The sequence below is a fragment of the Primulina eburnea genome, chromosome 9, assembly GCF_022965805.1.
Source record: "Primulina eburnea isolate SZY01 chromosome 9, ASM2296580v1, whole genome shotgun sequence".
In the NCBI taxonomy this organism is placed as follows: Eukaryota; Viridiplantae; Streptophyta; class Magnoliopsida; order Lamiales; family Gesneriaceae; genus Primulina; species Primulina eburnea.
Genome location: NC_133109.1, coordinates 861,235 through 873,632, shown reverse-complemented (window position 1 = coordinate 873,632; position 12,398 = coordinate 861,235). Strand labels below are relative to the sequence as shown.

At 34.0% G+C, this 12,398-nt stretch overlaps 1 protein-coding gene across 6 annotated transcripts; it reads right to left on the bottom strand.

Moving 5' to 3' along the window:
- Positions 1–872: 872 nt before the first annotated feature.
- On the bottom strand, positions 873–12,147 carry LOC140841003 (probable protein phosphatase 2C 76). Of its 6 annotated transcripts, XM_073208160.1 has the most exons (10): positions 11,993–12,133; positions 9,760–9,914; positions 6,153–6,449; positions 4,987–5,114; positions 4,715–4,813; positions 3,800–3,958; positions 3,026–3,112; positions 2,080–2,171; positions 1,789–1,863; positions 873–1,352 (listed from the first exon to the last, which is right to left on the bottom strand). In XM_073208160.1, exons 3-10 carry the CDS (start codon positions 6,404–6,406, stop codon positions 1,095–1,097), a joined length of 1,152 nt encoding a protein of 383 aa, XP_073064261.1. In that variant the 5' UTR covers positions 6,407–6,449; positions 9,760–9,914; positions 11,993–12,133; the 3' UTR covers positions 873–1,094. The 6 variants fall into 6 exon arrangements, with proteins under 6 accessions (XP_073064261.1, XP_073064260.1, XP_073064263.1 ...); XM_073208159.1 differs by lacking the exon at positions 9,760–9,914 and having other exon boundaries at positions 11,993–12,147; XM_073208162.1 differs by lacking the exon at positions 9,760–9,914 and having other exon boundaries at positions 11,997–12,133.
- Positions 12,148–12,398: the final 251 nt, after the last annotated feature.

The window sequence follows — 12,398 nt, the reverse complement described above, 5'->3', positions numbered from 1 at the left end:
ACTCTGGATACTTTTTAACCTTAATCAACTCTTTTTATTTATAAAATTTTAACATTTATATTATTTGAATATAAAATGTGATATAAATTCCAATTCTATCATGTAAAACAAAAAAACCAATAAAAACAATCATATTGAGATTTTTAAGACCGGAGTCATATTAATGATTGGAAAGGTGTGTAAATTGGGTTCACTCGACCCTACTCCTGCGGACACTGCCCGCTAGGGTCGATCCAACGGCTCGCATTTTTCCGAGTCAAATTTTTTATTTTTTTTTAATGGAGGTGGGCCCGGATCACTCATATGGAGTGATCCGGGTCGTTCATTACCCGTGCAGGCACTGCCTGCACGGGCAGGGTGATACAATCCTGTAAATTGTATTCTAGGTTTTTTTTGTAAGAATTGGTTTATCGTGTTTTACGTACATAAGATAATATGATGAATGAATGAATTTTAGCTAAAAAATAACATCAGAAAAAAATTTAGGAGACGATCTTACGAGTTAATTTTATAAGACAGAAATCTTATTTTGGTTTCTTATTGAAATTTATTTCTTTTTTACGCCAAAAGTTTTAATTATTTTTGTAAATATGAACAAAGTTAATTCGTCTCATAAATAAAAATCAGTTATACTGTCTAACAAAAAACCCGGTGTTACTTAATACATTAATGATTTGATATAATCTTTTATTTAAGAGAATCCATTTTCTTGCAATCTTGTCATACTATACCTGTGTTTAAAGGCAACAAAAAGGTTTATCTAAACACCAATCTTGTCATACTATACCTGTGAAATCTCTCACTTCAAATCCATCGATCTGCATAAAGAATTTCAAATACATTTGTATAATTAGGATCAATTGACAACAAGAGAATCAAAATATCAACCACGTCTTTATTAAATTAAAATTAAATTAGACCACACATTTGAATAGACCACGAACACATTTATGAGTCAAAGAACTTCTACACAATCACCAGAATTTCTAAATTACAAGACAAATTGCAAGAAACAAACCAATGAATAAACAAACCATAACCCTTGGCTCGACAAGCGAGTATGAATTAGAATTGCAAATTCATCGACAAACTCATCAACTCTGTTGGGTCTCCTCTGACTCTGGTTCAGAATCTAACTGGGATACCTCGGGTTTTGGTTCGCAATCTTGCTTTGTTTCCTTCAGTTCAGCTTCAAGATGTTGAGGAATTTCCTCTGGCCTGGTTTTATCATGGCAAAACTTCACGACGATGCAGGTGATGTTGTCAGCACTACCACGAGCGAAAGCAGTTTCCGTCAACTTCCGAGCTCCTGCTTCGGGGTCGTCTTCTGTTTGTGCTATCAACACAGCATCCTGAAAACAAGGGTTCACAATGATGTAAAGCCAGTAAACTGTTACTAAATTTGGTCTCGTTACCGGTATTTTGGAATGTATTTTTTTGTAAGCCAACAGCAAATATGATATATGTGTCATTATGTAAAAATAATATATATATATATATATATATATATATATATATATATATATATATATACACCAGAATATTGGTCAATAAGGTATAATGTATTTATTTAGAATGTAGCACGAGTATTTTATGTGATTGAACAGAAGTTAGATTTAAAATAATTATTACTATCAGGAGTTGTTAGAATAGAATTAAAAATAAATAGATGGAAATGAGACGTTCCAATTTTGGATATAAAAAATGTTCTCCAAAAGTGAAAACAAGTACTTGAAAATTCGAATATATGATAAATTATTAACATCTTTATCCATTAAATACAATTACCTCATTAGGTACAACGTCCCAAAGACCGTCACTAGCAAGAACGAGTAATTCAAGATCTTGATCAACTTCTTGTTCCTGAAAATTCACATGACAACATATGCCCATTGAACTTAGTACATTACAAAGTGTATTTCCCTGAAGTATCAAGTAACATCAGACTCGAGCTGATTTCAAGGTAAACCATCTGCCTTCTTACTACACCGAGATCAGGCTACTCAATCATGCGAGACCAACTGAGTTCATCAGTATATGGAAACCAAAATATTCAATGATTATGATCTGAGGAAGTACCTGAACTTCAGGTTCAGCCACTACAAATTGCTTGAGCATGCGATTTCCGAACGCACGAGACATGGCCAATACACCTCCAACCCTCCAAGTGCCTGAAACAATAGCAAAAGTTGTTATGGCTACTTTTGAAATCCTTTTTAAGGATCGATTTTAAAATGTGACAGGCCACATCTTGGTTCCTGGGGTTCATATTCTTGCTCGAAAATAATCTATCTTTCCAAGCACCTGTAAATTTTTCACCCGTGGCAACCAGTCTCTCAAACAGTGGAAAGAAAAAGGTAACATAACTAAACATACGGGACATCCCTATCTTTAGAGGATAGAGATCGCATACTTTCATCAATGATAGAAGGTGGGTTTAGTGAGATCACAAAGATCAATCAGTCCACAAAATATGCTGCATTTGTGCCCATTTGTTCATCAAGAGAAAGTAACTCCCTATGTTATCATTGAAGGATTCTCATTTGTCTATTGGAATTGTATACAAGGGTTAATGATGATATATTCTTGATCAAGCACACCACCTCTTGGTGTCTCGGGAATGATAAGATTTATTGGAGGCAGATTCTTGCTATTTATGTACAGATATCAAAACGAGCAAGCAGGATGAGACAACCCACCATTAGGCGGAAAGAGGTGGGCCGGCCCACCTTTTAGGTAAGATGGGAAAACACCAACCCAACCCACTTATTTTTGGTGGAGCGGGCCAATCCGACGGACTTGTGTATAATTTGGCGGGTTGAGACAGGCCAACTCGCAACCCGCCACAACCCACCATTGGGCGGGGTGGGGCACCATTTGATGGGTTGGGAAATTGCCGACCCAACCCACCTATTTTACATGGCGGTATGGCCCAATCCGACCGGCCTAGCCCCATTTTGACACCTCTATGGATATGCAAAGAAATTGAATAAGCTTTAGCGGTGATTTATGACAAAGATAATACCTGCCCACATCACGATACCTCCAGCATTTTCAATTCTTTTCCTCTCATCACTTCTATTTGGTTTATGATCTTCTGAAAGTGGTATTGCTGTCAAGCAAGCCAAGGGGGGTGATTTGTCAAAAGAGATTTTAAACTTGATAAGTTTCCAAAGTATAGTAAAAAGAGCTGTAAACATACAATATATCAAAAAAGATGTAGATCAATAAATCATATATGGTAGCTCAAATTTTTAAAAATGTTGGCTCAATATTTTGCTGACATACTGATACGTTAATTTATTAATCAATCCCGCCAATTCTTAAAACTCCATATATGTCCTAACAAAATCATCCACCATTTATAACGAAATGATGGTAGTGGTCATTAAATAGTAATTCCAACTTGAAATTGTGTTTGAAAACAGAATATTGCCTCGACGAATCTGCAAAAGTTCAAACACTTCTGAAATTAGCCAGACCAGGTATGGAATTGTGAAGTTAAAAAATAATCATTTTAATCCTAACGCGTAAATATCATAGGAAATGGAAAGAGAGACCAAGCGAACTTTCTTTTATTCAGATCGCCACTTTAGGTAACTCAGTTCCTCGCTCTGTCCATATGTACGTCCGGGGAGCATTAAGTTCAACTATCCCAACTATCAAACTGAACTAAGTGGTCATTGTGTAATAACCAATGTCAATTTCTATCAATTTGCAGACTGTTTCTTGCTGAGGGAGACTGCCAGATTCGTCATAATACCTAGACTACTTTATAAGAAAACTAAAATGTGATTACCTTTTCCAGCTTTGGATATTATAGTTCGAGAATCTCCAACATTAGCAACATAGAGGTGATTGCCAACAAGAACGGCTGTAGAAGCTGTTGAGCCGTCATCCCGAAAAGTGTCTTTTTCAGACTCCAGAAACTCTCTGTCAGTTTGCTGATATGCCTCACCTATGATTTTATCCAAGTTATTTAAATGTGCCATAAAAGGATAGACATTGACAACATAGAACCACCCAACCACTGGTACAATTACTTCTACACAAGGTTTTTGCCCATGATAAAAGGTACTTTTGTTAAATATATAACAGCAGCACCGGATATGGTGAGGTGAGGTGAGGTAACCGGCAGGATCAGACAAAGGGAATGGTGAGAATATATCTTTTATACCCTGGGATCCCAGACAAATTAATAGCTCTAAAGTCCTTACAGAGATAAATTCAGGAATTTGATTCGTTGTGTAACTACAGAGCTGTCACAGATATATAATAGGGAGGCACAAAAAGCAAGTAATAAATTACCATGGTCTGGAGGAAAATAATCAATGTGCATTAACCATTACCGTTTCTTACAGCATAGGACTACCATTACCCTCTTCGATAAACAGATGTGAGATAATATAACTTCATTGGCCCTCAGAGGCGAACAGTTGAAACAAACCGAATTGCATGATACAGGGCACATGTAGACAAGGAATTGGGAACTCAACTAGCAGGCAGCACAGATAATGGTAAACACATAATATCCCATACAATTGGTGCAGGTTGAGGAAGCTCTTCCAGAGATTAACTCAATAATTAGGGACATATTTAAAGTCCTCAAAGCACAAAAAAAAATGCTTAAGTTGATACAACTCAGTTCCCTGGTCATCAAATATCAATATTTTTTAAGATAAAAAAACAGTGAGGAATAGGGTTATCAACTCACTTAAAGCCAGTTTCACATTTCTAATAAATTCTGAATGTTTCATGATATTCTCAAACAGGTGTTCCTTCAAAAATTCAGCAGCACGAGAGCCACCATGACCTGTAACAACAAACAATCCCCATTAGAAGAGTATTATGCCATCTCACTCCTCTTGATCTTAAGAGCATAAATTAATGAACAGTAATTACGAAGCAAGATTTTAGTTCAAAACTTGTACTGTCTCAATTTTACGAGCCATATTCAAGCTGGGGGACAACAAAGGGGAGAGCTACCATCAAATATCCCAAAAAGGTAGACTGATTGCCCATCAATTTTGGAAGTCTTGATATCGTAGAAATCCTCCATGCTAGCCCTTTTCCCTCTAAAACTGGAATAACCACAACTTAATCTTCCATCTTCACTGCCAATCAGGAAAGAAAAAGTGAATCCAACCTCAATCAATAAAATTGTTCCACGAACATAGTCCGACAACATAACGAAAGTAGAAACACTCTCCCAGCCGATAAACCACAGACTTTGCACATAATTCAACTATGCGATAGCAAGCATGGCGCTATAATGTAGTAATAAATATCCAGAACTTCTCATAAATATTTATCAAAGAATATATGTTGAACAAAAGTTGGGAAAAATGGAAGAGAATGTTGAACTAAAGTTTGTTAAAAATGGCCCACAAACTTGAACCCTAACGCTGGAAGTCTGGAACAAGATGCAAAGTACCATCACAATACATGCCATCCGTCGTGTCAGTTTGTGGTATAAGCTTTTGATGAAGCCTGGACCAAATGCACTAAAGAAGCTTTACTCTTTTCGTCCAATATTATCTAAACAATTAACTATGTTTCTTTTTTGTAAGGTTCATAAATTCAAATCACCATAAGTACCCTCACAGAAGCCTAAGGACATAGAGATGAGCGCAAGGAACAGTCAAAAAAATGATTTTGTTTAACATAAAAAACACAATACAGCACAACCAACACAAGTTCTTTCCATCAGTCCAGAAAGAGAATGACAGATTAGAAGATGTTTATAGCCAGTTGAAGATACTCCAAAGAAATGATTTGAAAGGGCCTTTTTAAAAGTGACGATCATTATTGAAATTTGAAGCAAGTTTTATGACAAAAATGAAAGGGTCTTGTCTCAAAAGGTATTCGCTTGAAACCAATTATAATAAAACGTATAAAAGTTGATAGTAAGCCGCATAAATAGGTTGTAAGGCATGATGACGCAGAGAGAGGTTATATATAGTAACTGAATCATTTCTACAACTTTTATTTAAATATACTCCTATGAATGACAAAAAAAACGGCAAGTAGCATCTTCCATATCGCAACCAAAATAGCAACCGCAAATAAGAATTTTATACCTGCCAAAGAATGATTGAATACCAAATATCCACATAAATACAAAAACTAACAGAATTATTTAATTCAATCACCTTTTCCACCCTCCACTGGCAAAGCCACCACCATCATCCTTCTCAGTTAAGACATCAATGATAGGTCTTCTTGCAGTCGACCCAGAATCCACCATCATCTTTCTAGTTCCCACAAATTTTCTATCCCACAAATATGTTAAGCGGCAAGTAGCATTAGAACCTCCGCAAATATACCGAAACTTCCCCACCTCAATAGATCTCTCAATGTGTCCCGCCCAAAGATTTACAGACCTCAAAAAACTGTTGCATAACATCTAAATTTGATGCTTTGATATCAGATTTTGAATCTAATGAACCCTAAACCACATAAGAAGAGAGGAAACAACAGCATCATCAATTCTTTAGTAGATTTTCATGCAAGAGGAGATGTGAAGAATAAATAATTGCCGAGTATAATAACACAATTACTTTTACTATGCAAAGATTCTCTTTTCCCATAATAAGTTCGATAATGGACAAACACCAACTTTGTTTTTTTCCTTGGTTTTTATATTAAATAAATAGAAAAGTTTGCATCTTCAGCTGCCAAAGCAATTGACGAATCAAATCCAACAATGATAACATTTCATTTACCACAACTTTTATTTCCTCGATTACATTCACAAAAACGAGCTCAGATCAAATTAGCGCCTTCCATTTCAACACGCGCATACATGAAATCACTACATATTTCATCATTAATTTTCAAAAAATAAATAAAGACAAAAATACACAATCATCAGCGAAAAAGATCAATCCTCACACTCAAAGTAGCTGACTCATCTCGACACCAAATCAAGATTCAAGATGCAGATTCACTGCCATTTTCAAATTCAAAACTTCACCATTAGATTAAAAAATCGAATAAACCCGTACAACCTCACGAACAATCACAGATCGATTGCCATCAAAAGGTGAATCAGATCCAAAAAAAGATCCAAAATCGATTCAATCATTAAATCGAATCAACTCAGAAAATTACCACAGTTAGCAATTATAATTAAAAAAAAGGTGATTAAAAAGGGGATTTTTCAAAAAACGGAAAACCCTATAGAGAATGATCGTGGGAGTAGAGTGAGTGGGAGAAGAGTATTGGAATCTCTGTGTGCAAGGGGGATGTCGACGTTGTATCTGCTCACTTTTAAGACGGAATCGTGTGTGTCTCATTCAATCACCTAAATCTTGCACTAAACACAATGATGACAATTATTGTCTTTAAATTTACCATTCCCTCTTTTGTTCTTTCATTTATTATTATTATTAGTAGTAGTAGTCGGAGCTCGGAAGCACACATTACATGTGCATAATAAGTATTATTTTACATTAACCTACAATATATTTTTCATTATAAGATTTTCATATATAATGTTAAATTTTAATTTTAAAAACTCGAAATAAATAATGAGTTTGGATTTGCAGGTTGTTTCGAGGTAGTTTCTACTACTTCTCACTTTCAGCTACGTGGTTCTGAGGCAGTTTTTATTTTTAAGTCGTGCTTACTAAATATGTTGATAATGTTAGCGAATTTAGCTTATTAATACCAAATATCAAATCATATTTGATTAGTGTTCTAAATTTCGGACTAGAAGGCCACCTAGTCTGCCAGAACAGGCAGCCTAGGCGCCAACTTATCGTCTAGGTGCCGTAGGCTTTCAAAAAAAATTCTTTTGGGTTTTTAGAATTAAAGCCCAAAAATAATAATAATAAATGGTGCCTCATTTGTTGGCATGCACTAACAATTAAAAGCTCGGTTTTATAGGACTTCTAAGAGGCAACAAGAAAATCTAGTCTGCACCCTGCAGTTTGTTGATACTTGATATTGTGGAATTCGCCTAACGGCATCTAGTCTTAGTCTACATGGCTTAGGTGCTGGTCTGGCACCCGACTAGCGCTTATCAAATTTTAGAACCTTGGATAGTTGGATTTGAATATATTTGTAGTGATTTAATTTCTACACATTTAAACAGGTTAACTTATAAGAAGTACGATGAATATTATGAGATGTGTTATAATATATTTGATATTTATTACTATCTATTAAGGACGAAGGTATCATACTAACCACCTTTGGTAGGTTGGTATGACCTTTTATCATTTATAATTATATTTTAGCCACAAATAAAATTGTAATATGATCTAATCAATTTTTATAATTATGATATTACATTTATTTTAATATAAATTAAATAAATTATTAAAAAAATGTAACTCCAAATTTTTTTTGAAGAAATAAAAAATTTTATAAGTACGCAACGCGTGCTCCTAGATTCTAGTTCAAATAATATATCAGAAGATTTTGTAAGACTACCCATTTCATTTGGCGCAATCTCTACCTACACATTTATGAGCAATTGATTAGTGAATATCCAATGTAAGGAAAGGTTTCTATGTTTCTTATCAAAAAAAATGTAAGGAATGGTTTCAATATATTTATTTGCTTTATATTTATGCACCACATTATGAAGGTTGAGAAAGAAAGAATGGCTATTAATGATATGGATGGGTGGGAAATGAGAAGATATAGCATATAAACAGGGATTAGGTGGAGCCCATTCATGCTACTCCTGCGAATTAGCAATCAGTATGAAGTCATTTTATCTTATGAGGCTCTTCATAAAAATTAGAAGGCCTCGCGTCATTTTTTGGAATCCAATAATTATGATTTAGACAAATAATATGGGGTTAAAAATCAATGCTACAATTTTATAACACTCCATCCTTAAAAGTGATAATGTGATATGCCTCTATATTTTCATCTTATAATCAATGCATGTACTTTAAGTCGCAGCAAGAACTACTGAATAACAGGGATTGTTTGGCAACAAAGGTACTCCAAAGCATGAAAGAGGATAAAATATATGTTATTACAAAAATATAAATTTATAAATCCTAGAACAGAACCATTCTGATTAAAAAAATGCGACATTTACATAAAAGTCTGAGTTCTTAAACAATATCATGTGATTTATTTTTTGACGACTATCAAGATTTACCAGGCGTGAACATAGTTGTTAAAGGCACAAGGTGCACTAAGGCGCAAAAAGGTCCTGGAGCCTGCATTTACTACTATAATAACAGAACACTACTATTGAAATAATTAGGCTAATAAAAATATATCATAACAAAAAAATGTATTCGTCTGTCAAAAATACTATTATTAATGTTTTAGAAAAATTTATTGGCATACGGGTATTTTACCGCAATATACATTTTTTAGTATCCAGTTAAGAAATCTTTCATTCTTGGCAGATTTCTGCGTTACTTTTATTCTTTTGATCTAGATTATTGAGAATTTATTTTAAGTATGTTGAGTAGTTAAAGAATCTGCTATTCCTGGCAGATTTTTTTCTCAACTTTTATTATCTTTCTCACCAAAGAAAGTGTAAGGATTTCATCCACTAATTTGTCCAGTCAAATCTAAAATTTAGATTTTAGTTTAAGGCTGACTGACAATTTAGATCCTAGTTTAAGGCTGTTGTGTATCTATGCGTAATTTTCAAATATTTTAAGAAATAAAGCCTCGATTAATTCTTTTTTAAAATAGGAAAAATATGTGACTTCCTAACGCGCCCTTAAGCGCGCCTGAGAAAAGCTTCCCAGGCGAGCACAGGCGCGCGCATGGGCTCACCTGAGTAAACCGCTGCGCTTGGGTACATACCCAGGCACCACAGTCTCGCCTTTTACAAGTGAAGATCATGATAAACCTGGCAACCCCATCATTACAGAATACCGGCAAATAACGGGCTCATGACTTCCACTTCCAAAGTAATATCCTCAAAAGACCTGGAATCAATAATTGAGAACTAAAACAAAGAAGCAAAAAACTCGGAATGCACATGTTCGGCAGCAGCGGTGAAGCCAACCGATTGATTAGCCGAGTTGCCGATGACAATTACGTTAAAATTTAAACCACCCCACATTATTGAGCACCTTATCTTCTCAACATTTGTAAAAACTCAAGAACTAAAGGCACTTAAACACGACATGCTTCACGATAAACAATGCATTCACGAAGAAGAAGAAGTGACACTCTATCATGAGATGGACAAGTATGTACATTGGATTAGATCATTTTCAAAATTTATAATACGATACAAAATGATATGGCTAATTTATATAGAAATAAAAATAAATATATCAATAATAAAAAAGTTCACAAATGCATAAGTATATTAGCAATAAAAAATATCATAAATGCAGTAATGATTAAAATTAAACAAATTTTTGTTCAACACATTAAATCTCAAGTTTATTTTAAAATCAATCTAATAATCACAAATAATAATGCACAACATATTATAAAAAGTGCAATTTGTATTTATCAATAACTCCAGAATATATTATTTTGTTTTTCTAAAAAGTAATTACTTATTAAAATTTCTTAATTTTTTAAATATTGCCAAACAATGATCCCTACTGTATCCTTTTAAAATCGAAGATAATTCTTGCCCAATCAGACATTGTCAGGATACTCCTTTGACCTTCTCGGATGCTGCATCCAATTTATTTTTTAAAGTTACTTATTGGATGCTTACCGTAGCTGTACCCACATCTATTCCATATTACGGGAGTATCTGATAGAATACATGGTCGTTTTTAGAGTATCCATGTGTTATATATCATGATACATGGAACCTATATATTTGCTATCAGATTCAACTTAGTTGGACAGAAACTTTTCTAATCTGCAAAAAGGTGACATCTTTGCATAATCAATACACGGATATCCACTTTCGGATAACGGATAACGCCTGCAGTTATTCAATCTAATTAATTTTTAGTTTACAAGTTCAAAAGTCTAGGGAAATATACTAAAAATGTAAAGTTTAAAAACATAATTTCCAGACATTAGCCATCGGGTGCTCATAATCCCCATACCATTAGTTTCAAAACTGTTATTAAAGGTTAAAAATACTCAGAGAATTCATGAGAATATAGTAATAAATTCCGCCCAATATGATGGTCTAAACGTCATCTTTTGGACCTGATCGGATATTGAAATTTGATGTCTGTAATTCCATATCTAATCCATTAATATCACATATACGGAAAATTATGGTTTAATGGATATCTAATCAATACACATGATTTCTTGAATTTTTGGCACAACTCTACTACCAAGTGAAAAGTTAGTAATGCCACAACAACATCAAGAATTGAGTAATTGATTTTTGCTTGTTATGTCATTATTGATGTATTGTATATATAATACATATGTGCATTTATATGGAAACAAATCAAACTAAGATCCAAACATAATTTGGAGAATCCTATTTAAAACTAACTAAACTATATCTTTACATCTTCAATTATATGATTTTCCCATTATTAGTGATCTGTAAGTTTCTTTCCAACACATTATTGCCAACATTCAAGTTTTCGTGAGACACTAGTAAGACATGACTTCTGAATTATATTTAACCAATAACCATGATACAATCACGAATCTGTGAACCGTGACATTTTAATGTTTCCTGCACTTGGAGATGGCTAGTGCTGAGGATTAGGTTTTTGCTTTGTCCTATTATAATCTTGTTCAGATTTAAGATCTAACCTGAAATTTAAGGATAAACGACACTGGCAATGAAGTAGCTCTAATCTCCGAAAAAACCCTTGCCAAAACATAAACTAATTTCAACAGCATTAACGAAAACAGCTTAACAGTCACAAATCCCAAATTAACCCTTAAATCAACGGAAAGGAGGATTTCCAATGGATCTGATATAACCAAACAAAATATTGTCAGGCTGCCTAATTCAATTCAGTATAACACTTCCCAAAAAATTTTGATTCCAAAACAAAAAATCAATTTCAACTTAAAACTGCACACATGCAAAAATTAAAGGGAATGTAAAAATTACTCGCGAAATCCGGAATTTGAATGAGCTGGAACAGAGATTGCTGATTTTTCCCAATCCCACCGAACTGAACTTGGACGAAACCCTGGTAGATAATGGAGAGTGATCGAAACAATAGGGCTATGAGATGGTGGCATTTCATAGTGAACAAAAACTATTGGGTGGAGTTCCCATCTAACTAGAGTTGGAATTAACCATGGTTAAATTTACACGTTTAGCTTAACCATGGCTGTGAGGTGGTTCCTTTTCATAGTGCACACATCGAAATTAATTTATAATTTTTTGTAAAAAAATAATAATTGCATTCATATTTTCATTAGAAAATAACGAGATTTTAATTAAATTTAGAATTTTCTGATCTATTGGAAAAAATTCCAGATTGGACTTTAATTTATAAAATTATTGCCCT

Coding starts and splice junctions, on each gene's coding strand:
- LOC140841003 (XM_073208159.1), bottom strand. CDS start 6,406: ATGTTATGCAACAGTTTTTTGAGGTCTGTAAATCTTTGGGCGGGACAC. Junction 2,172..3,025: donor AGGTATCGTGATGTGGGCAG/GTATTATCTTTG, acceptor CTATTGTTTCAG/GCACTTGGAGGGTTGGAGGT. Junction 1,864..2,079: donor TGGCTGAACCTGAAGTTCAG/GTACTTCCTCAG, acceptor GTGAATTTTCAG/GAACAAGAAGTTGATCAAGA.